The sequence below is a fragment of the Malaclemys terrapin genome, chromosome 10 (assembly GCF_027887155.1).
Source record: "Malaclemys terrapin pileata isolate rMalTer1 chromosome 10, rMalTer1.hap1, whole genome shotgun sequence".
In the NCBI taxonomy this organism is placed as follows: domain Eukaryota; kingdom Metazoa; phylum Chordata; order Testudines; family Emydidae; genus Malaclemys; species Malaclemys terrapin.
The window spans coordinates 81631412-81655079 of NC_071514.1; the positions used below are offsets into that span (position 1 = coordinate 81631412).

The window sequence follows — 23668 nt, forward strand, 5'->3', positions numbered from 1 at the left end:
AGTAACAGTGGCATTGTATTCTATAGAAAGGACTGTGGGCAAGGCCAGAACCCCATCCCCTCTCAGATCCAGGATTGATGGAACAGAACCTCAGCTGGTGTTAATTGGCAAAACACCATTTATTTCAACTGATTTACTCCAGCTCAGGCCCAAAGTTTAGAGAGGAAAGTTGGAACCATACTATGCGACACTGTTCCTGGTATCCCTACCTTCCTCGGAAATAGAGCAACGTGCAACTGAAAAACTCATACTTGTTTGAGCTAAAAGAGATCAAGCTACTTTCCTAAGGAGTTTTCCTGATAAGTAGGCTTGCTCATGGCAGCCTAGAACCATGTATCAGCCGTCTGGATAAACGAGGGACACAAAGTGTTCCCAGGACTAAACGGAACAGCATCTGACCTATCTGTGTGAAGTGGAGCATGAAATAAGGCTCTTTGACATATCTGGCTCTTCAGCAGGTCTCCAAATCGCAGCCCACTGTCACATACGTTTGTATCCGGTCGAGTGAGCAGCAAAATGTGAAGTTATGCTTCTGGGTAGCTGCGGTCAGAGAACAACAGTGCTGAGGGCGTCTTCCTTTGCCCATTGCTGGTGGGTTTACTTAGCTAGCATCCTGCAGGCTGCCCATGGACTAGTCTAGATTGGATAGGACATCAGTTCTGCAGGAAATGGTGCCGTTGGGTTATTAAGAATAGTCTTTTCCATGCATGTATTAAGGGTAGTGGCTTGACTGTCACCTCAAGGCCAAGCATAACTAAGCAGTGATACATTCTTTGGTGGAGTCAGTGAAAGGGGCTAAGAACAAACTTAAACCCTTTGTATTCATTTCTTATTCCCTTTACAAAGCGTGACCAGTGGTGTCAATCATCATTTTTGTTAACGTCTTGACTCCTGCGAGACATCTCCGGTAGCTAGTCAGCATAGAGATTCTTGTATCCAACTATGTTATTTTTACCACAATGCTTCAATTGCCTGGCTTCTGGTTTAGACCCTGGGCCAAACAAAGGAGTTGAAAATAATCTCACCTGTCTTTAAAGAATCTTCGAAAACCAAATGCCACCAACTTCAGAACAGCTTCAAACACAAAAACGATGGTGAACACGTAGTTGCAGTACTTCAGAGCTTCATCCAGGGACTGAAAGGAAAGGCACTCGTTAGTTCTATACAGGCTGCATTACCTTTGTCCCACCACAAAGCACTTGGCAGGTAGGAGGATGGTAGAGGTATAGATAAAAGAAAGGGCCAGCACAAATGGAGGGATAAAGCAGTCGATGCTTGGAAACTTAGAATCAGGTGCTCTGCATATGAATGAATAAAAAAAAGACTTTAAAGGCCTGATTTGCAACTCACATCAGTATAACGCCAATAACTTCATAAGAGTTACTATTGATTTGCCCCAGTGTGAGATCAGAATCAGGCCCTAAAAGAATCACTCTGACATGGAAATTGAGAAGACAAGTTTCTATGCTGCTTAAAAATAGTTAAATTTTAACTAAAGATGGACCCTAACCAAAACCAGGCCTCCAGACCCCCCAGTCTTTAGGAGTTTTCAAGATCCAGATCTGCATTGTTTGGGTTGATCTGCCCTCTATTTTTAACCCAAAGTAGAATGAGCCTGGGGAATCATTGCTATGAAATATTATTGCATCAAAATACCATAGCAAAACTTGAAAAACAACTAGACGTTGAGCTGAATAAGATCATCATCAGCAGTGATACTAGCTAGTCCAAAAATTACAATGGCTATCTATCAATCCTCAGACTTCAGGGCATAAACTGCTGAACACATGAGGAACAAGAGGAAATTCAACCCCTTTCCCACTTACTATAATTTTGTTATAAGGTGCATTATGAATATCTTACACCGTCTTCTGAGATATCTAGAGCTGGCTATGATAAGAGACAGAATACTGGACTAGATGGATCACTGCTTTATTCCGGTGTGGCTATTCCTAGGAATTCAGCTTAGTTTAATACATTCAGCAAAATAAATAATAATGGAGACAGATGAAATCTTGCCTTCTCGAAATGTTACATCTCCAGTGATGGGCAAAGTATCTCCATATTTGGTGTAATGTTCGCTCCCTCTATAAAGCCGCTCTCGGAAGTCAGGAATCCAGAGTGTTTATACTCTAAGATGATGACTGTTTATAATGGATTTCATTGGAGTTGGAGGCCAACAATAGCAAAAAAACACTGCTCAAATCTTAAAATAGAGTGCCCTGGAGTAAAAGAGCTTTTTTTTCTGACTGGGGTTGTTTTCTGGTCAAATGTGGCCATAGGTTTCTTACAAATCAGAAAAATGATCAACAAAACCAGACACAATAGGTAACAAAAAGGCAACGGAAATATTAGAGAAAAGAAAAGCTCATTTGCTTTGGTGACGGGGAACACAGAACTTCAGAGATGGCTTAATTTCAGGGCAAAATTCTACTGACATCTGTGCAACTGCTGTCCCCCGATGCGTGGGATAGACTTCTGTTGATTTTTGGAAATGTGATCTGAAAGTTGTACAGATGTAATAGGGCTGGCATTTCTGAACGCCTGCCTTGCTCTATTGATTCTAATTATATTGCCTAAAATAAAATAGACACCTTGGTTTTTTATAATGTGGCCATTTATTATTTAACTTAAGATCTCTCTCGCTCTGGGTCCAGTTCTTGTATCATGTACACTGGTGTACACCCAGAAGAACTCCACTGATCTACACTCATGTAACACACGTGTAAGTGAGATCGGATTCAGGAGAAATAAAACAGAGGCTGCAGTGTAAAGGAATTACAGGAGCAGAAAAGTACAGGTGGCATCACACACACACACACACACACACACACACACACACACACACTACCCTCTGGCTTGGTGTATCTTGGCGTAGCTTCCCAGAGAATCATTTTCAGGTGACATGTCAAACCTTACATTATTAAAAAGCAAACACAGACTCAGGAGAGCTGTGAGGGATAATACTATGTAATGATCCTGTAATACAGATGGACAAGCCAAAAGATTTATGTGTGACAAAGTCAGTCCTGACAAGTCCTAGGAGTGTGGTGAAGGGCAAATACATCAGCCCTAGACTGGTGAAGGCCCTGTTCCCAGGACACTGGTCCCCAGACTGTGTGACATGCCCCCCTAGGAGGCCATGGAGGAACATTCGGGGAGGTGTGGCGGGACCCAGACCAGCTCCCACAGCAGGATGGAGGGGAGAGGGAGCAATACCTAGCTCCGCTCTGCCTCCAGCTCCACTCCGACCCCACCCCCATCCCCAGCTGCAGGTCTGGCCCCGCTCCCGGCCACAGCCCCCAGCTCCTGGCCCTGACAATGGGCCTACTCCCGGCCATGGCCCCTGGCTCCCAGCTAGGGTTGCCAATTTTGGTTGGATGTATTCCTGGAGGTTTCATCACAGGACATAATCTTTAATTACAGATGAATCTTAAACTCCTGGAGACTCCAGGACAATTCTGGAGGGTTGGCAACCCTACTCCCAACCCCGACCATGGGCCTGCTCCTTGCCGCAGTCCCTGGTTCCGACTGTGGCCCCACTCCCAGCCAAGGCCACAGCTGCAGGGTCGGCCCCGGTCCTGGCTCCCGACTGTGTCTCCTGGGGTGGGGGTTTTGGGGGAACGACCAACTTGGTAAGGGAGGGGCATAGACAAAAATGTTTGTGGAACACTGCCCTAGGAGATGAAAAAGGGTTAATTCAGGTTAACTAGAGACACGGGAGGCCAGTTACGGGCTGCCAGTGACTTTTAAAAAACTCTCTTCTGGTGAGAGAGGGGAGGGGAGAGATGAGAGACAGGCTGTCTCCCCTCTCTATAGGGAAAGAAACTAAGGCCACGTCTACACTACCCGCCAGATCGGCGGGTAGTAATTGATCTACCGGGGATCGATTTATCGCGTCTCATCTTTTGCTTTGCTTAAGAGAACTTCTTGGGCCTACTCTGAGGCCCACCAGGTAAATAAAGGAAAAAACAACCCGAGTGAAGAGAAAAACCTCTGGAGACAGGTGGGTTTATTCCAGTCCTCCTACCGCCCGAGGGAGAAAGCCAATGAGACACAGGAGGTGGCCTGCCACATATGCCTAAGGCTTCATCACGAGAAAGGGATTTTATGGTGTCTGAGGCAAAAGCACTACATGTAAACAAGGCTGATTTACTCCAAATTCACTCTCCTTATAGTGTGTATAGTAACACCCATTGTTTCATGTTCTCTGTGTATATATATCTTCCCACTGTATTTTCCACTACATGCATCTGAAGAAGTGGGCTGTAGCCCACGAAAGCTTATGCTCAAATAAATTTGTTAGTCTCTAAGGTGCCACAAGTACTCCTGTTCTTTTTCCAAATTCAGTGAGGAAAGAAAGCCACCCTGAGCTCGTTCATTGCATATTAACATCAGTTAATGGAATATTCTAAAACATTGGCATATTTTACTCCACCCGGTAATGGAAAACTACATGGCAAATGTCAATAGGACATTGCTAAAATCAGGAGACTAATTATTTGGCAATTTTTCTTTCATCACTCTTGAGGCAAAAGTCCATTTAATACTGTGTGGGCCTGATTCTGATCTCACCCCTACGCAAGTGTAACTCCACTGACTTCAAAGGCATTACTCCTGATTTACACCCGTTTACACGAGAGGAGAATCAAGCCTTTTGCTTCAAGAGGTGACTCTTTTCTGGCAGTACGGTACAGCTGGCCCTAATCAAAGCTGGAAATGGGGCTACAGCTGATGAATTCATTGTACCAAATACTTGATGTCCTCAGAAGCATCTCAAAGAACAGGGAACGCTCTCGTGTCAGTTTTCGCTTAGGGCCATATTCAGATACCATTGACATCAATGGTCATACTCCCATGATATTCAGGGAACAGGATATGGTCCTTAATTGCTCTGACACACCGTCCGATTGCACTCCATGGAGGGCACGTGGCTCTTACCTTGGGCTGGTTATAGTGCTCCATTGACATGGTGATGACATTGACCCCAATGATGAAAGTAATGAACAGGTCCAGATAGTGGCTGGTACAGAGGGTGTGGATATACCTCCGCGTCGGGGAATAGTCAGCATAGTAGGGTCTGCGCTGGGCTTCTGCAGAAAGAGACAAGCAAACACAAGGCAATGACCATGTTTCCCTCCTACCAGGGTCAGGCACGTTGACAGGTATCACGCAACATCCTTTCCTGACTGTTGTCTTTACACACAATTGGGCACTGGGCGGGCTGCTCCTAAGAACCGACCGGGATCAGAGGCTTCCAAAGAGTTTTGAGCAGACACAACACACCGAGCTTCACACAGAATGAACAAAGGCCTCCCAACTAGTGACAATGGGTCTTCGGAGACTCAGTTCAGCTAAGCACCCAAAAGGATCAGATACCTTAGCAAAACAATCCAGGCTTCTTGGGCCCACAGAACTGTCCTGGATAACTGGGAAGGCCAGGTTCTCTCTTGCAAGATTTCATTGTACTTACCACTTCTAGTCAGACCAGAGACCAGCCTCCTCATTCATATTATCCCAGGCACTTCCCCCTCTGGTTGGAAGCAGGGAGTGCAAGAGGCAGGATTGGAAACAGAAATTAAGGAAGAAAAAGTCCTCACACCCACAACAGGTTCAATTCCAGTTTGGGGCAAAGAGCCAGGGCAGTTTTTGTTTTATCTGGACCAGGCTGAGCACCTCTACTTCTCACTCAGCTAGAGTCAGACAACTTGCAGGTCAATGGGAATGAGAATGGGAACCAGGACTCATCTTCGACGAGAAAGGGGATTTACCAGCTAGGCATGGTCTATGAGGGAATGCAAGGATGGATGAGGCAGCTGAGGAACACATATTGGTGGATGGTTATTAGCATAGGGGACCAGGTTAAGGGTAACTATCCCCAGGAGGTAGGGTGGAATGTTCTGTACAATGTCCTTACAATGACTTTGTTGTAAGTAACTCAGATTTGCAAACAGAAAGCAGCCATGATTCAAAGACTGCGACATAGCACATCAAATAGTGCAGACTGTCGGCTCTGTGCTAGTGTTAGTTCCTTCTCTCTTTTGTATCTAGACAGGTGCTTGGAGGTGTGACATCTTCTGCTGTATGCCTCCAGTGGGGTGAAATTCACCCTGTGCAGGACGACACTCAAGTCCCACTGCCCAGGAGTGAAGGTCACCCAAAGGAAACATGCTATAAGTGAAACGTGATTAAAACATTAATTCTAACATTATGCAGCGCAAGGTTCTTTTGAAATTTAAGAACCAGGGCAGGGGAGTAACCAGGAAAATAGCTGGACTGTGGCCACGTGAACTTAATATCTGTGCCTTCGGTCAAGAACTTTTTTAACTGAGAAACTTATTGCACATAACAAGCCTGAGCACAGCCACTGTAACTAGTTTCTGGATACAACCCCGTGATTGTGTAGTAATCTTACTGTGTGGGTAGTAATCCATTTTGACTGTGGTCTTTCCGATTGATTCTGTTTCAAAGTTAATAAGCATAAAAATACAAATAACTAAATCAGGGCCAAATCTAGGGACCTATTAGGCCATATATCCAAGCCAGAGCGGGATTGTTTCTGACAGTGTTTTTGTTAATGCTTTGCCCAATCTAGTTTTAAATGTCTCAAGAGTTGAAAGCAGGAGAGAGTTTATTTTAAAAGAAGGGAAATATGGAACAACTATGCTCAGAAGGCTCCAGGAGCTCATCTTCCCATCCTTGCTAATATCTTCCAGCTGGAGTGGCACTTGTAATATTTTTTGTTGGTAATATGGATGATGCCAGAATCAGAACACAAAAACGGAAATAATTTGGTTCAAAGGAACTGGATCCACCCATATCCTTTAGCTACTATTTTTTCTTGGTGGTTAAATGTGGAATGGGGACATATTGAACATTTTTTTTTATCAAGGTCACCTAGACTTAATTTTAATGCCCGTGGAGGTGGAAAAACAACACAAAAGCAAACACAATTGTTTTTCTGTGTGTTTTGTTTTTGATTACGGGTATAAATCCCATAAATTTTGTTGAACTGGAGCGATGGTCTTTGCTGTGAATAGCTGAGTTTGGCTAATCCTATAGTATATCTATAAAAAGCATTAATTGAAATTAAAAAACTATTTATTTAAGTTTGTGCATGGAAGCACATTGCGTGTTCAGGTTTATCACATGTGGAAATTTGGAACTGCCTTCTTGGGGAATGTGCAAAATCAGCTTGCAGGAAGGGCTAAGGTTTATCCAAATTGGTCAAACTTTATATTAAAGGTACATTTATTGTTAATAAATGATTAATAGCTCTTACGAGCATGTGACAGAGATGAATAGTATGTGCCATAGATGGTTATAAGTACATCAGTAAAAGGTACTACAGATGATCATCTATTGACCTTTTGGACTATAACAATCTATAACAACTGATTAGCAATTTATTAAAAGAGCTGATTATTATTTATTAACCCTTTATCAACTATTTATATAATGCACCTTAATATAAAGCGTGAGTCCAGAGTTAAATACTCTACCTGGAAATTGCTACAGCACAGAAGTGCTTCTTGTCCCACTATTGAAAAAGACCTTTCCCTATATACATGATAAGCTATAGGTATAGTATATGGGATCCTCTCTACGATGTACAATGTGTATAAATGTTGTACAGCATGAAGGTGCCATGTACAGTATGTACAATAGGTCTGATATGCTCAGCAGATGTGCAGTGCTGTTCTGCATTGTGGGAAGGTGACACGAAGGATTAGCTGGTTGCTTGGAAGTCTGGGAGATATTTAATGTGAGGTGGGCAGAGAGACAGCAAAAGCTCTTGAAAACTCCTAATCTACTGGAGTTCCCTAGCTTCTTTAAGCCAATTAATGGTTGGAAAAGAACTTTAACTTTGAGACACATACAAAGACAATCCAAGGGTAAAGTTTGATGACATTTGGAAACACATGCAGCAACATCATGCTGAGTGCAGTAACCCAGGCAATGGCCATTTGAGGAGATGCTACTCATGCACTGCTAAATGTGGCATGCAGGGGTGTGCAGAGGGGACAACAGGCCAGATTCTGCTCTCGGGTTTGCTGCCGTAAATCAGGAGTAACCCCACTGACACCGGTGTGAAACCAACAAGAGAGAGTCCCATGTTTTTTGTTGCATTTCTATTTCTTTTTGACCAATGATGAGGACAGTATTTTGATGTAACGGTGCAGTAGGAACACATCAAGAGTTCCTGAAAAGTCACCAATCACGTGGGCTCAAAGCTTTGCCGAATCACTGTCTATGCCAATTTCCTTTAGCTATAGTAGTTTTAAGTCATCTGCACAAAGAGTGACAGCTTGTCATTTGCATGCTTGGTTTCGGTCCAATCAAAGACATGCATTTGTGTGTATTACCAATACCCAAGGAGAATATGCCGTCATAGTCTCCCGGCTACCGTGCGTTTCATCTGAAGATTCGCTGCACACACTTACTGTACGGGCTGCTAAAGTTTGGAGACGGAGGAATCTACAGAAGAGCCTAGATGAGGAGAACACTGGATTGCTGGGGTGGGAAAACGTCAAGCTCTTCATTAATTACCCCATCAGGCAGAATGCAAGCCTCCCTTGGTTTTTCCATAGAAATGGTTTCTCTGATGATATTGCAGCCAGCTGACTGTGACCAAATGTCAAAAGCAGTCTTATTACCTCGATCAATTATTGCTGAAGGTTTGACTTGGTGGAAACGCGGGAGGGAAGAGAGAGACCATGAAAGGTATACAAGAGGTGAACCGTTCTCATTTCTCTCCCCCAGCTTCCTAACATCGACTAATAATCGCATGAGTTAGAATCTCACCTTCCCTGGGGAATATTTAGACTGCTCTGCTTGAGATTTTGCTGACGTGAGAATTAATGAAGCACCATCTCCTATTTAAAAGGCATTCAGGTTGGCATTACAAGTGCTACCTAAAAAGCTGCTCCATGAGTCTCCTCTGCAAGAAACATTAGAAAGCCAAGTGGGTTTACGTGCATGCTTCCCATAGGCTGGTTTTATACCTGTATTAAGAAAGGTGCCTGGAAAAATAAGCAAAATGTTTTTAAGTTCCTAGGCAGACGTGAAACATACAAATACACAGTGCACAAGTTTTAGTTACAGCTCAAATAGGCTATAGACTACGGAGCTCACACACCACATGGATTAGAAAGAATGGACATGATCGTGAATGCTGCTTAGCGTCCCCAACGCCTCATCACCCTCGGGGAGAATTGTCTGCGATCAGCACGTTGAAGTGCAGGTCTTATTAGGGAACAGCTTTGGCATCTGTTCAACAAACCAACCTCTTCCTTCTACATGCCACAAACGTCTAGATGTTAATTTGTCCATCCAGGATCCCTAAGGGAATGGACATCAATTAAAGGTCAGCTGCGATCGTGTACTCTCTGGCACTGAGAACCAGGCTGTCCACAGCAGTGGTTGATCTTTCCATGGTTCGCTAAACTAGCCGCAGTATTAAAAACCGAACTCCAACTTTTCATCATTAGACCGAGGACCATCCCAGTGCTGTCGCCAACTGGTTTGGTTTTCAGTCCAGCTTGCTCTCTCCTTTCTGCATGCGATGTCGTAAGTACTTGTGTTTAGCCTTGGAAGGGGCGGAGCACCACTCAGTTTTAACCTGGCATCAGATTGTATTTGATGGACCAAATGCCTCCCAGCTTCCAGTGCACTGGCTTTTCAGCCATTACAACAGGGTTGAAATTGGCCCAGTGTCCTGAACACAGACGGGATCAAACTGATCCAGTTGTTTTTAATCAAAGCTTTTAATCTGGGGAGGAGAGTTCCACTTTATGTCTTCGGAAAGCCTCATCAAAAGGTTAGGAGCCGCAGGATTATAAAATTACAGCACTTTTATTTATACAGTGGCTATATCTGATGGAGGCCATGATCGTGTCAGGAGGAATACGTTAGCTTATCTTGAAGTTTTACCTTCACATTAACAATCCCATTGTGGCACAACATAGTTCTGCTTTTAAAAAAAGCCACCACATTTTATTTTTAAAGCCTATTTATTCAATCTCCCTCCCTCTTTTTTCATTCCAGGGCAGTTAGCTGGCAAATATACAGCACCATTATATTTAACACTTAAGTAGTGCCTTTAGTCCATAGATCTCAAAGAACTTTATAAAGGGTGGCATCTGTATCCCCACTGTCACAGGTGGAGAAACAAAGGCACGGAGAAGGAAGTGACTAGCCCAAGGGTATTCAGCAACAGTGGCAGAAATAAAGCTAGAATCCAGGTCTCCTGACCCCCAGTCCACCAGCGTCACCTGTATGCAAAGATACCTAAGAGCTCATTCACACTTAGTATTAGTTACATGACAATGAAGCCCAGTAGCCCGAGTCAGGATCGGGGCCATGTTGTGTTAGGCGCTGCACAAATACACAGGAAGACACTAATGTAACACAAGATGTAACAAGGGCACAGAAATAACGGGGGAGAGCGTGGACAAGGGCAACAGTGTTTGGTAGGCCAGCTGTGTGCAGGACTTGCTGGTCCTGAATTCTAAACCTCTTTCTCTCCTGCTTACAATAAACTCATTAAATATCAATCACTGCCTGCCTGGCACTCTGCCGGTCAATATCAGCCTCTCACAGCTGAGTATGCTGCATACAAATCATCACCACCAGTCCCTGCAGTCGCTACTGCACCTCGGTCAGGCCCAGCGCCCATTGATCTCACTGAGAATGTTGCCTCCATAAGACCCACTAGCCCCGCTGCCAAGTCACGAGGTGCTTCTCGAGTGACACTGGTCACAGGAGGAAGTTTTTTGTTAAGGTGCTGGAGCAAATGGGAGGAATGGCGCTCCCCTCCTGCTAGCCACCAACTCCTTTCTGCCTGCTGGAATGGGGGGCTGGGTAGGGAGCAGTGAAAGGGGAGGAGAGGGACAATCCGGCTGTCTATCTCTCCCACAAGCAGCCAGCTGCCCCAGCACCTACTACAGGCACCCCAACATCCTCCCACTCCCCCCAGGCATTCTAACTCTAGGAAGGGTCGGGGAGGCTGCTGGATAGGGGTAGGGTGCCACACTAGCTGAAGGTGAGTAGTAGCAAGGGGCAGCGTGGTGCTTAGGGCCCCGGCTCAGATGGCTGGAGGGAAGGTATCATGACCCGCGTCCGCCCATCCCTGGCTGGGGTCCTGCTGTGGGAATAGTGAGGGGGGAGGCAGAGAGACTGTCTGCTGAATCTCTGCAGCCCAGCCCAGCCCAGCCCAGCTGAGGGAGATCCCAGCCGGGCTGCATGCAACGGGGCGGCCGGGTGAGGAAGCGAGGCAGGCAGCAGGCCGCCATTGCCGATGTTCAACAGGGACCAAGGAAGTGCTTAGTGCAGGGATTTCACAGGCAGAGGGCCAGCTCCAAAAGGACTGGCAGCAGGGGAGGAGAGCAGGGGATTAGATAATCTAAGGCAGCAAGAGATTGATGGGGGGCCTCATTACGAGGGGGAAGGGAAAGGGGTCTGGGGAGAAGAAAAGAAACCATCGTGCATCCAAATCCCCACTGGCTTGGGGGTGGGGGTCGGCGCTGGGCCTTGGGTTCACGTAACCCCTTCTGGGGTGTGGCAGTGTATGGGCAGGATCTGTAGCAATGGTGCACAGTCTCCAAACTATCGTAACCCTTGGCAGTTGTTGCCCTGATACGGCCCTTGGAGCTAGTCAATAATTATCTAACATTCACCCACCGAGCCAGCTCGGTCTGTGCCATAGGCAGGCTGTGAGCAAGCTGCCCCTTCCCAGACTGCTAATCATTTCCCAGACGTAGGCCAAAGCCTGCTGTGCCTTTACCTTACATGTGTGTACATACACATCCCTAGGTACATACACACAGGCACGTAAGGACACGCAACATATGGCTTGCTTTACATACACAGACAGAGAACTAGACAGACACAAGTCGGAAGCTAGTCCCAGACAGACAGGTGGCCAGACGGTCTATTTTCCAGTGACAGCCTCCTTTTGCTGCCCACAGTATGTTACGCGTGTCACCCCTTGGCCTCCTGGGAAGAGGAAACATCTCAATGTTTCTCATACTCGTCCTGTTTTTACGGCCCCTGCAGCCCAGCTGAGCCCCAGGGGAAACTGTGGCTGGCTGCTGAACCGTCTTGACTCGGGCTTGTGCTCCCTCGCCCGCATGGCTGGATTTGCCGTACACCTTCCTTCCAATGCCAAGCTACCCATTTTCTCCTCTCCTCCCCCCACCCCCCGGTACAAAACGGCAACAGCACACAGCACTGTGCAGGCCAAGACGGTCACTGCATCACCTCACAGGCACGGTACGCCACGTACACACACAAAGTCCACACGGCACCAGCCACACGTCACATCTTTCTGAGTCTGCCACGTTTTGAGCCAAACCCATAGTCTTCTAAATTAACCGACATAACATGGGTGGGATTTTGGCTGTTTAAATTTGAGCTTAAATTTAAATGATAATTTAAAAAGTGACCGTTGTTTGATTTCACTGGGTTAAAAAAACATTTCCCGAGCCAAAGCTCGCCAGTCCGAACACAGTCAGGAAGGGATCCTCCAAGCACGCGCGCGAGAATGAGCTGATCTGAGGTAACCTCTTGTAGGCCCTGCATGTGATGAAACACTTAGGCTCAACTTGCCTGCTCCGTCTGCCTTGATTCCCTTCCAGAGAGCTGTCTTCCTCACTGCACACGCTTGGTGGAAATGTTACACTCCACATCTGTGCAGCGCCTGGGCCCTCGGTCTACAAATATCTCCTAGGCTTTTTCCTGGCTGCCCTTTCCAGGCTTCTATATGAATTAAAGATGGGTTGTGGAGTTCTCTGGGAAAGCAACTCAACAGCGTCCTTCACGTAGACAGGGACTGGCTCTGCTCGGCCTCAGAGCCAGGGACAACCTGTTATCGACCTAACCCACCACCAGACACAGCAACCACCTATGATTAGGATAGTTCTCATTTGCCTGTGCTGTAGCCCATTTTCTCTACAGACTACTGGTGAGTTCTGCTCTTTGCTTACAAGTTCCACTCGTTATGGTTTGGAGGCTTCTTCTGGATCAACTGTGTGAGCTGCCAAAGTGCTGAGCAACCCAAACTCCCACTGGGAGTTGAGGGGGCTTCAGGACCTTGCATGATCTCTGTTCCAAGGGTAGGAATAAAGGAATTGATGTTTTGAAGCAGGAGATGTGGAGAAAGAGAATAGGGGAGTGTTATTTACCCCTTCACATAACACAAGAACCAGGGGTCACCCAATGAAATTAATAGGCAGCAGCTTTACAACAAACAAAGGGAAATACTTCTTTACATAACACATGGTCAATCTGTGGAACTCATTGCCAGGAGATGTTGTGAGGGCCAAAAGTATAACCGGGTACAAAGGAAAAATTAGATAAGTTCATGGAGGTTAGGTGCTTCAATGGCTATTAGCCAATATGGTTCAGCTTCTGACTTCTGGAAGCTGGGACTGGACGACAGGGGGTGGATCACTTGATAATTGCCCTGCTCTGTTCATTCCTCATGAAGCATCTGGCATCAGCCTTTATCAGAAGACAGGACACTGGACGAGAAGGACCACTGGTCTGACCCAGGATGGCTGTTCTTATGTTCTAATGAGTATCAATCGAGGGAGCCTCAAGTGAATTTTGGCGAATAATGGGCACGGCCTGGTTCAGGTGATTTGGCTTTGACTTCTAGGGGGTCATATCGAATCCAGCCTGAGCCAATACTGACTGCAAGTTGCTGAGATCAGATGATTGTGTAGTGGGCCCTGTGAAATGAGTTTGGTGGGTCTCAGGCCAGTTCCTAATGGAGAAGTGTGCACCTCACAAAAAACACCAACCCCATCCTGGTATCTCAGCAGAGAGCTGCATGATCGGAATGGGTCCTGGAGGCTAAGCGTCCCTCTTACCCCCAAACGTGCTGTGTCTAGGTCAGGGTCAAAGCATGCTGGTGGGAAAATGTAGGTGAAACTTGTTTTGTTCTGTAGTCCTGCGGCGAGGCTTGGTCTGGCCATGAGTCCCCAGGGATTTCAGTCCAATACTTTTCGCCATGCAGTGCAGTGTTGCAGATACTTAAAAGGGAAACTCAAAGTCCTTAATAATCCTTCAGCTGCTGTTGGGAAAGGGCCAAGTCTTCTCTGCATCTTGAAAGAGAGAGAGGCATCCAGCTGCACAAATTTATCCTGGATTCTGTGGTTTCCCAAACTGCCTCCCATTCCACAGCCACATTTGTTTTCAAGCTCATGTCAGTTTGCATGAGGGACTGCCTCGCAGGAGGTAAGCTAGGTGTGAGAACAGCGACACTACTAGCAAGGAAAATACACGGTCAGCCTTCCAAAAAATAACTGCAAACATAGGTGAACTGTCCGTCGTCCTCATGATTACGGGGCTAGCAATAATTGAAGCTAAAAACCCCAAATCCAGAGACCAGGTAGAGTTAGGAAACTGTTGGGTGATCATACCAGTGCAATTAACAATGACTTAGCACAACCATACCCCCTGGAGCAGGGAGGTAATTCAACTTTCAGATTCATAGAGTCTAAGGCCAGATGGGACCACTGTGAACACCTAGTCTGACCTCCTGTACAGCACAGGCCACAGAACTTCCCCAAAATAATTCCTAGAGCATAAGAAGCTCTCTGCTGTCCATTGTGCCATAGGAGTTTCTTGACATGGACTCTTCTCCAATGGGAACAGCGCTGAGACCAAACTCATTACACATCAGATCTTAATCCCAGAGTTTAAAGGTAGGTGGCGTTATCTCCAGAGTGTCTCAGCCCACTATAATTATATAGTGTCTAGGAGGAGAAGTTTACAAAGGGAATATCTGCTTTTTCCTCACTTCATCTTCCTTTAGCTGAAGTTTATCTTCCTGAACATCATACAGTGAGGTACCTTTGATTATTTATGGATTTCTTTGGGAAACAGCTGGCTATATTTGCACGCGGACTGGCAATCCTACTGGGTGTGTTCTTGGACTCATAGATTTCTTGCAGTAAATTGCAAAATAAGGTGGGCTAAATCTGGAGTAGTGCTGATTTCTTTGGGTGGTGCAGGTGACTTCCTGGGAGAGGAGTTGCCCTGCAGGTGACTTCAATGGGAATTGTACATGTTTGTTAGTTCTCAGGACCTGGCCCCATAGCATGATGAGCAACCTCTAAAACTCGGGAGTTTGGTGACTGGGTTGGAAGTCTCATGGAAGCTAGCTGTCCCCCAACACTTATCACCTACGGCTCCTGTTGTGCTACAAATACTGCAAGAACAGCCTTCTGGGATCCCCAGGTTTCCGCTTTTAACCCCAGCTTGGACCTGGAAGCTCAGATGTGTGAACAAGAAAAGCTGGATTGCTTTTGAACTTTTTCAGATCTCAAAAGAGGTGCAGTTGGCATTTGGGGCTGGAAGGTTTGAGCTGGGCTGGGTTTTATTTTAGCCATGCCACTTGACCCACGACTAGCTACAAATCCAAAGTATGCAGCCCTTGCTTGGGTTTCAGGTCAATCTGCCATTGATTAAGGCCCAGCACGAGTTCATTGTGAAGCTCTTTCGCGCTGAAACCTCCTGTGACAAATTAATAGAGAGGCAATGAGGAAAGTGGAAATTTTTGTCGGAGATGTAGGCAGACCGCCTTCTGGCTCAAGTGCAGATCAGATTCAGGGATGGAAGGAGGAAACTGGTTGGGGCGGAGGTTTCAATGAGCACAGCCACCTGCTTGCCATGTCATTACAGCGGAGACATAACTTTTTGATTTAACAGCAGCTCTCCCTGCTGAAAACTGATGCCTATTGCTCTATGTTTTAGGAGACTGCTGGCAGTTTGTCATTAAGGGGCACTCGGCCATTGCAGGAGGTTATGTGAGGCAGAATAATGATAAGGGTACAATCCACGTGACAAAGTGCTAGAGTTCCTGGTGGAGCTGAAAGCACCTTGCCTCTTAGATCCGTCTGTGCTCCACTAAGAAACTGCAGCTTGGGACGTATCCCTCCACTCAGGTATGACAAATTTCAACCAGCTCAAAACTAGTCTCTTGGGTCTGCTAATGTGGCTGGGAATCATGTGTGACAGGTTCTTGGGGACGTTTCTATTGCTTCCTGCAGCTGGGCATGCTGGGAATACCCAAACAACTCCCTGCTAGTTCCTACCTGCAGCTGGAACCTGGCAGGGACAGTGAAAGTGAAAAATTACGACAGGAAAAATGAGCTGAAACATTGGGGATTTTCAGAAGGTTCCGTTCTAGAAATGGGCAAAGACTCAGGCAGGTTCTGATGTTCTCTGGTCTGCTTTGGCCATCCCTAAAAGAAATCCAGGGTCAGAATTTATCAAAGCTATGTAGGTCCCTCATGACTCTCCAGTGGCCACTGTTTCCATCCAACGTGTTTAGAAGGCCTGTCCAAGACCTACATCATGGCTCCGTGCTAAAGGTCTCCTGCAATAGGTGGCTAGGCAAGCATCCTATCTAATGGATTCCATTCAAGAAGACTTGCCTCGACTTCCCCGCACTGGGGCTCCGTTCCTCTCCCCAAGCCTGTTTTGCTCATGCCCTCATGCAGCATGTGGGTGGCATGCGGGGCCATGCGCCGAGATCCTAAAAAGCATCGCAACTATTTGATCTAAGAAAAAAAAAATATCAAACCACCACCATCGTAATTTAAAAATGCAGGCGACACTTTAAGCCCCAGGGCACTGGGATGCCTTTGTGAATTGCCTTCGCACACGTGGCAAACGTCGCTCGCGTTTACTCAGTAAAGCCCTTGCTCGCCCAACGGCCTTCTTCCCACTTCCTGAAGACAATGCAAGAATCATGTCTTGAGGGGCTCACTAGTAATTCAGCTAGGACTCTGCTTTCCAGGCATGCTGGCCTTTACTCTGCCTACCGTCTACATAAAGGGGCAACATTTATCAAGGTCATAGAGAACACGTCCAGGGACTGTGTAGCCCTGAGACTTAAGGCGTCGCCAAAGTAGTAAATAAACAAAGCGGCCTTTTTAGTCCCATGTCAACCAAACCAAAGGAAAACGAAAGTCTTGCTTTGGAAGCAGGCAGAGCTCAGAAAGATTTTGGTTTGTAATGCAGTCTACCGACCAGACACGTATAGCTCCTTACTCCTGCGCTTTTTCTCCAGGCGCCTCAGCCGCTTCTCCTCCCGCCGACGGGCCTCTTCTGCCTCCTGGTGCTGCCGACACTTGTGGAAATTCTCCACCACCACGCCCACGAACATGTTGAGCACGAAAAAACTCACGATGAGCAGGAAGGAGATGAAGTAGAGAAGCATCCATGGGTTGTGGTTCTGGACAGGCTGAGAGATGGGAGGCAGGAGAGGGCAAGAGAGAAGAGGAGAAAAGTGTGTGTCATTGTAAAACAGACATATCAAGTGTCCAGCAGCAGTGGGAAGTCGGTGGTGGATTCCCACGGGTAGGAGAATAGGGCTTGGAGGACTCATGGGCTGTTTCTCAGCAAGTTTTCCTTTCACCCATTTTCTCCCCTGCTGAAATTTTACCTTCTTTTGTGAAAACCATAATTTGGCTGGAAAAAAAAAATCTCTCGCAAGATCACAATTTTTGGCATGGAAACAGTTTTAATTGAAGAGAGGCTCAAATTTATTATTTGCAGGAGGACATTAATGCTTAACTGATGTTTGTCCATTGTTCTGAGATCCTTGGACACTGCAGATGCTAAGTACAAAGGGTTATCGCTGTTACAACATGGTACCATTCACCTAAGGATCTCGAGACAATTTTGCTAATGCTTTAAGCCTCCCAACACCCAAATTTGGGAGCACCTCTTTTTAACATCCCCAGTTATTTTCTATTTCATGTCAATACATTCATGTTCACCATGCATTCCTTAAAGCAACAGTGGAATGGAACATGTTTTCAGAGCCCCTTGGAGCTGGTGTTCGGGTCTCAGAATATCTGTCCTTAGGACATGATGTGTAGCTTTCACCGCATGGTGTTTTCTTCAGCAGTTCAGCGATGCCGAGGGAGGAAGAGGGCTGACTCAGAGCTGCCTGTGGGCAGTGGGTTCTATCTTCTGCATATTCATGTGTCAAAAACATGCCCATTTTGACAGGCTCCATGTCACTCGTGAAAGTTGCACTAGATGGGCCATTGCAACCATTTCTGAGTAGGAGCAAGATTCTGATCAGCCCCTGCGTAGGTACACAAAGAGCATCCTTCCCAACCTTGCTGCATAGGGGCTGCCCAGAGTCCCACTGGAGGACGTAGCCCCTGCTCCCTCTTAGTGGCTCCATGGACACTCAGGGCCTGAAAGAGGGTAGGGAAGGTTGCGGTGATGGTGGGGCCAGGGCTGTACTCCAGGCACCCAAGCTGTCCAGGCATAGAGTGAGGAGTTTGCTGTAGCTTTTTAAAGGAATGGGTAGCTGCCATGTTGGGGAGGTTGGGACCTCTAGGAAGAATTCCAGGTGAGATTGCCAGAATTCCTTCTGGAGACACCTGTTGAACTGGGGCCCCATTACACCCATCACACCCAGATGGCATCCAGGGGATAACTGAGCCCTGATTGACGTGCCTGTCAGGGCTCAGCTGCGGTTCTCAGTCTGTTCAGGTCCATGCTGCTGCTTTGGACGCCCCTACTGGAATCGGCGCCATAGCAGAGCGCGTGGGTGGGTTACTCATAACAGCTGTGATCTGCGCATAGTGATCTGGACCATGAACAATAAACTTGTAAAACTTTTTGAGGTCTTTTGTTTCTACCTGCTGGTCAATGCCGACAGCATCCAGGCCATCGTACATGATGTTCACCCAGCCGTCTTTGGATGAGAGGACAAACAAGGACATCAGAGCCTGCAAGGAAAAGAAATAATATGAAGATCAGCCCTGCTGCTATTCACCTCCTCTTGGTCTTTTTAAAGGAGGAAGGGGTGGACTCATTTGCTCTTTGAGTTTCTCAGACTAGCAGTGGAAAGGTAGGGCCATAGGGACCAAAGAGAAATGGCAGAATTACTTAGTCATATCAGTTTCCTCTGCCTTCAGTACATAGGGGAGAAAAACAATCAACGTTTGCAGACGACGTTGATGGGGGAACACAATGAATTTCAAGCCTCAAAGAGGGAATGAAACCAAGAAGAGTCAAATGACCTGCTAAAACAATTCATAACCCAGTGGAGATAATTTTTTAAAATGGAATTTACTGTGATTTTAACCATTTAAGCTGTTGGTTTGGTTTTTGCATTTAACGGAGCTTGGACAATGAAAGCTGACTGGTTAGCTTCATTTTTAGTTCCACTCAGATTCATTCATGAGCTTATAAACGAAGGCCAGGTTCTGCTCAGCTACATTGGCAGCATCGCCCATACCCAATGTACAAAAATCTGGAGGGGATTACTTTTTTCAAGTTTTTCTTTGCAAACACGAAGGTTAGAAACTAAATATTCTAAAAAATGAAAGCTGAGATTCTCACACAATTAACTGACTCCAGGTACTGGGGCTTTAAGGGAAAAATAGGAACATAGGATATAGGACATAAGACTGGAAGAGACCCCTGAGTCACTGAATACAGTCCCCTCCTATTACAGGCAAGCCCTGTAATATAGTCCCGTTCATAATTTTGTCAAGTGCCATCTTGAAGCGAGTGAGGTTGTTTGCCCCCACTGTTCCCATTGGAAGGCTGTTCCAGAATGAGACTCATGCTAAAAATCACAGGAGTTGGCAATGCTGCATGAGTGAAAATGTGAGGTCATGCTATTGATTCTGCTCAGAGCATGTGACAGCCATCATTTGGCTCAACACCGTGGGGAGAGAACCAGGGACCTCCAGAGCTAAAGCATCAACTGCTAATGATTGAGTTAAAGAGCCCAGGGGTGAAACATCCTCAGTGGATCCCACCGGGGGCTACATAATGGATTGACCTGTGGGTTAGGTGTAGTGTTGCTCAGTGCTGTTATTTATTTATACATGCCACTGAAACACACAAAATCTGATTAAATTATTATTATTTTTTTTAAATCAAGGTATTATTTCACCCTGGGGGCCAGATTGCAATCCCCGTATTCCTGTTGAACAGTACCTTACACCAGGAGTGATGCCCTGAAGTAATGGCTCTACTCAGGGTGAGTAATGGGACCAGATTCTCAGCTCCTGGGTTTTGTTAAGCCTTTAAATAAATGAAACTAAGGGCAGGTCTTCACTGGATTGGCGGGTAGTGATCGACCTATTGGGGATCGATTTATCACATCTAGCCTAGACAGGGATAAATCGATCCCCGAACGCGTTCCCCGTCAACTCCGGAACTCCAGCTCATGAGAGGCGGGAGTGGAATCGACGGGGGAGTGGAAGCGGTCGACTCGCCGCCATCCTCACGGCCACGTAAGTTGACCTAAGATACGCCAACTTCAGCTATGCTATTCACGTAGCTGAAGTTCTGTATCTTAGGTTGACTGCCTTCCCGCCCCCCTTGCGTAGACCAGGGCCTAAACGGGGGACCTGTCGATGAGATGTCTGGAAGGCCAATGCTGGAGAGGGACCCGTTCGGAAGAGCCCATCAGACAATGACACACAAACCTCTCGGAACAAGAACTACTTTACCTGCCCTAAATTGTCGAAGTTGTACTTCCGCCGGACCCATCTGTAGTGCATGCTAGTGCAGTCGGCTTTAGTGGAGATGTTTTTGGTGTCTGGTCCTTCGCAGCAGTAGAACTTGCCCTTAAAAAGCTGAAATTGAAGAGGAGGGGGAAAAAAATATCTCAGGAAGCCTGGCAGGGGCACTTGGTTCTGTTCCAATGACAGATCATTGTTTGCCTTGGTTGGAATTGGGATTCCTTCCCTTGACCCCGCAGCTGAGGTACCCCTCTTCAGGCACAAAGCCTGAAGCCCCTCTGTTGAGGTAAGAGGATTTCGGGTCCCTGGAGGGATTGGAGTGGCTTGCCTCACACAGCAGGGAAAAGCCTATTCTGAATGGCCTCTCTGTCTTGTTGGCAGGCGAGAAGGGACTATCTTGTGGGGAGGGATAGCTCAGTGGTTTGAGCATTGGCCTGCTAAACCCAGGGTTGTGAGTTCAATCCTTGAGGGGGCCACTTGGGGATCTGGGGCAAAATCAGTCCTTAGTCCTGCTAGTGAAGGCAGGGGGCTGGACTCAATGACCTTTCAAGGTCCCTTCCAGTTCTAGGAGATGGGATATCTCCATTAATTATTATCTGAATGAGTGCTTGGTTACAGAGGGAGAGTCTTACCTGAACCCCTAAGATCCCGAAGATAATGAAGAAAGCACAGCAGATAAGCACAATATTTCCAATAGGCCTCAGGGACGATATCAAGGTCTCCACCACCAGTTTTAGACCTGGGGCTCTGCTGATGACTCTGGGGGGAAAGCAGCGGAACAAAGCTTGGCACTCATCCTAGACTCATACAACCATAGAATTAAAAGGGACCGCCAGGGCCATCTAGTCTAGCCCCCATGAGCCCATCTTTATTCTTCCTCCTCCTTGTAGGCAGTCAGGCTGATATCACCCTTCTTTATCCCCCATACGTACTGGCATGGTACCCTATCATATAGTATATTATGCTGTACTATTCCATAGCTCCTTTCATCAATTGATTTCAAAGCGCTGTACAGGTGTTAATTAAGTAAGCCTCACTACACCCCTGTGAAAGAGAGAAGTGTTCACAGACCTGCCCTTCTCTCGGGACTAGTATTTAAGGCTCTTTGGACACTCAGGCAGCTGTCTCTGCATCGGCTGCACTTGGCTCACATTTTGAAAGTTCTCTTTGCACGCGTGAGAGCTGGAAACATTGGGCCTGGTGTTCATTTACGCCAAGGCCATCTCCCACCATTTGGGAGTGCACGTGTGCTTTAAAGGGCCGTAGTATAGATGCGAATCAGGCCTTTGTTTTTAAATCACAACTTAGAATACAGTTATGCGGCAATTAAAAAAAAATAACGAGGCTGCATAACAACATTATGCATGGTGCCCTGGGTATAGAGTCAGTTGCATGCTCCAATTTACCCTCTCGTAACAGACAGAGTGGGGGTGAAGTTGAAATTGAAAACCAAAAAGGAAAGACTTAGTTTACACAATGCATAATTAAACCCGTGGGACTCACTGCCGTGAGATTTCACTGAGATCAAATATGTAGCAGGGCCTCAGAGCTGATTAGACATTTTTATAGACAATGAGAACATTCACAGTTACATTAGATAGGATAAAAATGTATAAGGGATATAAACCCTCCTGCTGCAGGGCACAAGCCAGTCTCACTAGCTGATGAAGGTTAGGAAGGAATATCTCCTATGGGCAGGTTGTTTCATAGAATCATAGAAGATCAGGGTTGGAAGAAACCTCAGGAGGTCATCTAGTCCAACCCCCTGCTCAAAGCAGGACTAACTCCAACTAAATCATGCCAGCCAGGGCTTTGTCAAGCTGGGCCTTAAAAACCTCTAAGGAGGGAGATTCCACCACCTCCCTAGGGAACCCATTCCAGGGCTTCACCACCCTCCTAATGAAATAGTGTTTCCTAATAGCAAACCTAGACCTCCCCTACTACAACTTGAGACCATTGCTCCTTGTTCTGTCATCTGCCACCACTGAGAACAACCGAGCTCCATCCTCTTTGGAACCCCCCTTTAGGTAGTTGAAGGCTGCTATCAAATCCCCCCTCACTCTTCTCTTCTGCAGACTAAAGAAGCCCAGTTCCCTCAGCCTCTCCTCATAAGTAATGTGCCCCCATCCCTCTGATAATTTTCATTGCCCTTTGCTGGACTTTTTCACAATTGTCCACTAAAGGTTTCTAGCACCTTCCTCTGAAATATTGGCCACCCTCAGAGACAGGATACTGAACCACTCGTCTGATCTGGAAGGGCAGATGTTGCATTCAGTGGCCTTATACCAAGCCTGAACTTTGCCCCCAAATACCAAGCATGTAAAATCTTTCTAGCAGCATATAGACAGTAACTCATAGCAGTCTTAGCCTCCATTTTATAGCTGGAGCAGCTCAAGCGCAGGGTGGTTGAGCGAGGCCACAGAGAGTCTGTTTCTGGTGGATTTCTGAAGGCAGAGGCAGGTTTAGAGCATTGCAGTTGTGGCTCGCAGTCTTGGGCTCAGACCTTTAGAACACACGTTACTCAGATGTTCCATCTTTGGAAATGCTCAGGAAGGCTAATGAACCAAGGGCTCAATCCTGCAACGTACTGAGCACCCTGGCCCCAATCCAGCCAGGCACTTAAGCACATGTTCAGCTTGCTGTCAGTGGGATCCCTCAAGCCCTTAGTTAAGCACAGGCATAAGTGCTTGGCTGCCTTGGGCCCATGGTGCTCGGCCCCTTTGGCGGGATTGAACCGCAAGACACCATTTATAAAGGGGAGGGGTGTTTTATCATACGAGGGGGGTTGTTTCCTACCTAAACGGTCTGGGAACTGGCTCAGAGACAAAAGGGATTTGTCGCTGACAGCTCCGTAACAAGAAGGGGTCATTAATGGGCAGCACCGACTGCCTTCTATTTGCAGAGGAGCGCAGCCGTGGATCCAGAGGCATGGTTTACAGCAGCACAGAAAGTTCGGATGTTTTTCTTTTCCATGTGAGTGCCTAGAGAACGGATCTCCTGCGTGGGTCTGAGAAATGTGTTTGTGCCCAAACAGCACCACAAGCCCCGGGGAGTTTTTCCAGGAGGGTGGATGTCTCAATTGAGAAATGTCAAAACTTTTTAAGAGAGGGGGTTGCAGGTTCCTTGTTGGTAGCTTCATTTTGCATGGCTAA

General features: G+C 46.6%; 1 protein-coding gene across 1 annotated transcript in view; it reads right to left on the reverse strand.

Annotated features, from left to right (window-relative positions):
* The window catches only part of CACNA1H (calcium voltage-gated channel subunit alpha1 H), a 206842-nt gene that overhangs the window by 35196 nt on the left and 147978 nt on the right, over window positions 1-23668 (reverse strand). The window contains exons 20-25 of the mRNA XM_054042758.1: window positions 21149-21275; window positions 20505-20630; window positions 18675-18764; window positions 17065-17257; window positions 4942-5093; window positions 1026-1135 (exon numbers count right to left, since the gene is read on the reverse strand). Coding sequence (XP_053898733.1) covers window positions 1026-1135; window positions 4942-5093; window positions 17065-17257; window positions 18675-18764; window positions 20505-20630; window positions 21149-21275 — 798 coding nt within the window. The remainder of the gene's footprint in view (window positions 1-1025; window positions 1136-4941; window positions 5094-17064; window positions 17258-18674; window positions 18765-20504; window positions 20631-21148; window positions 21276-23668) is intronic.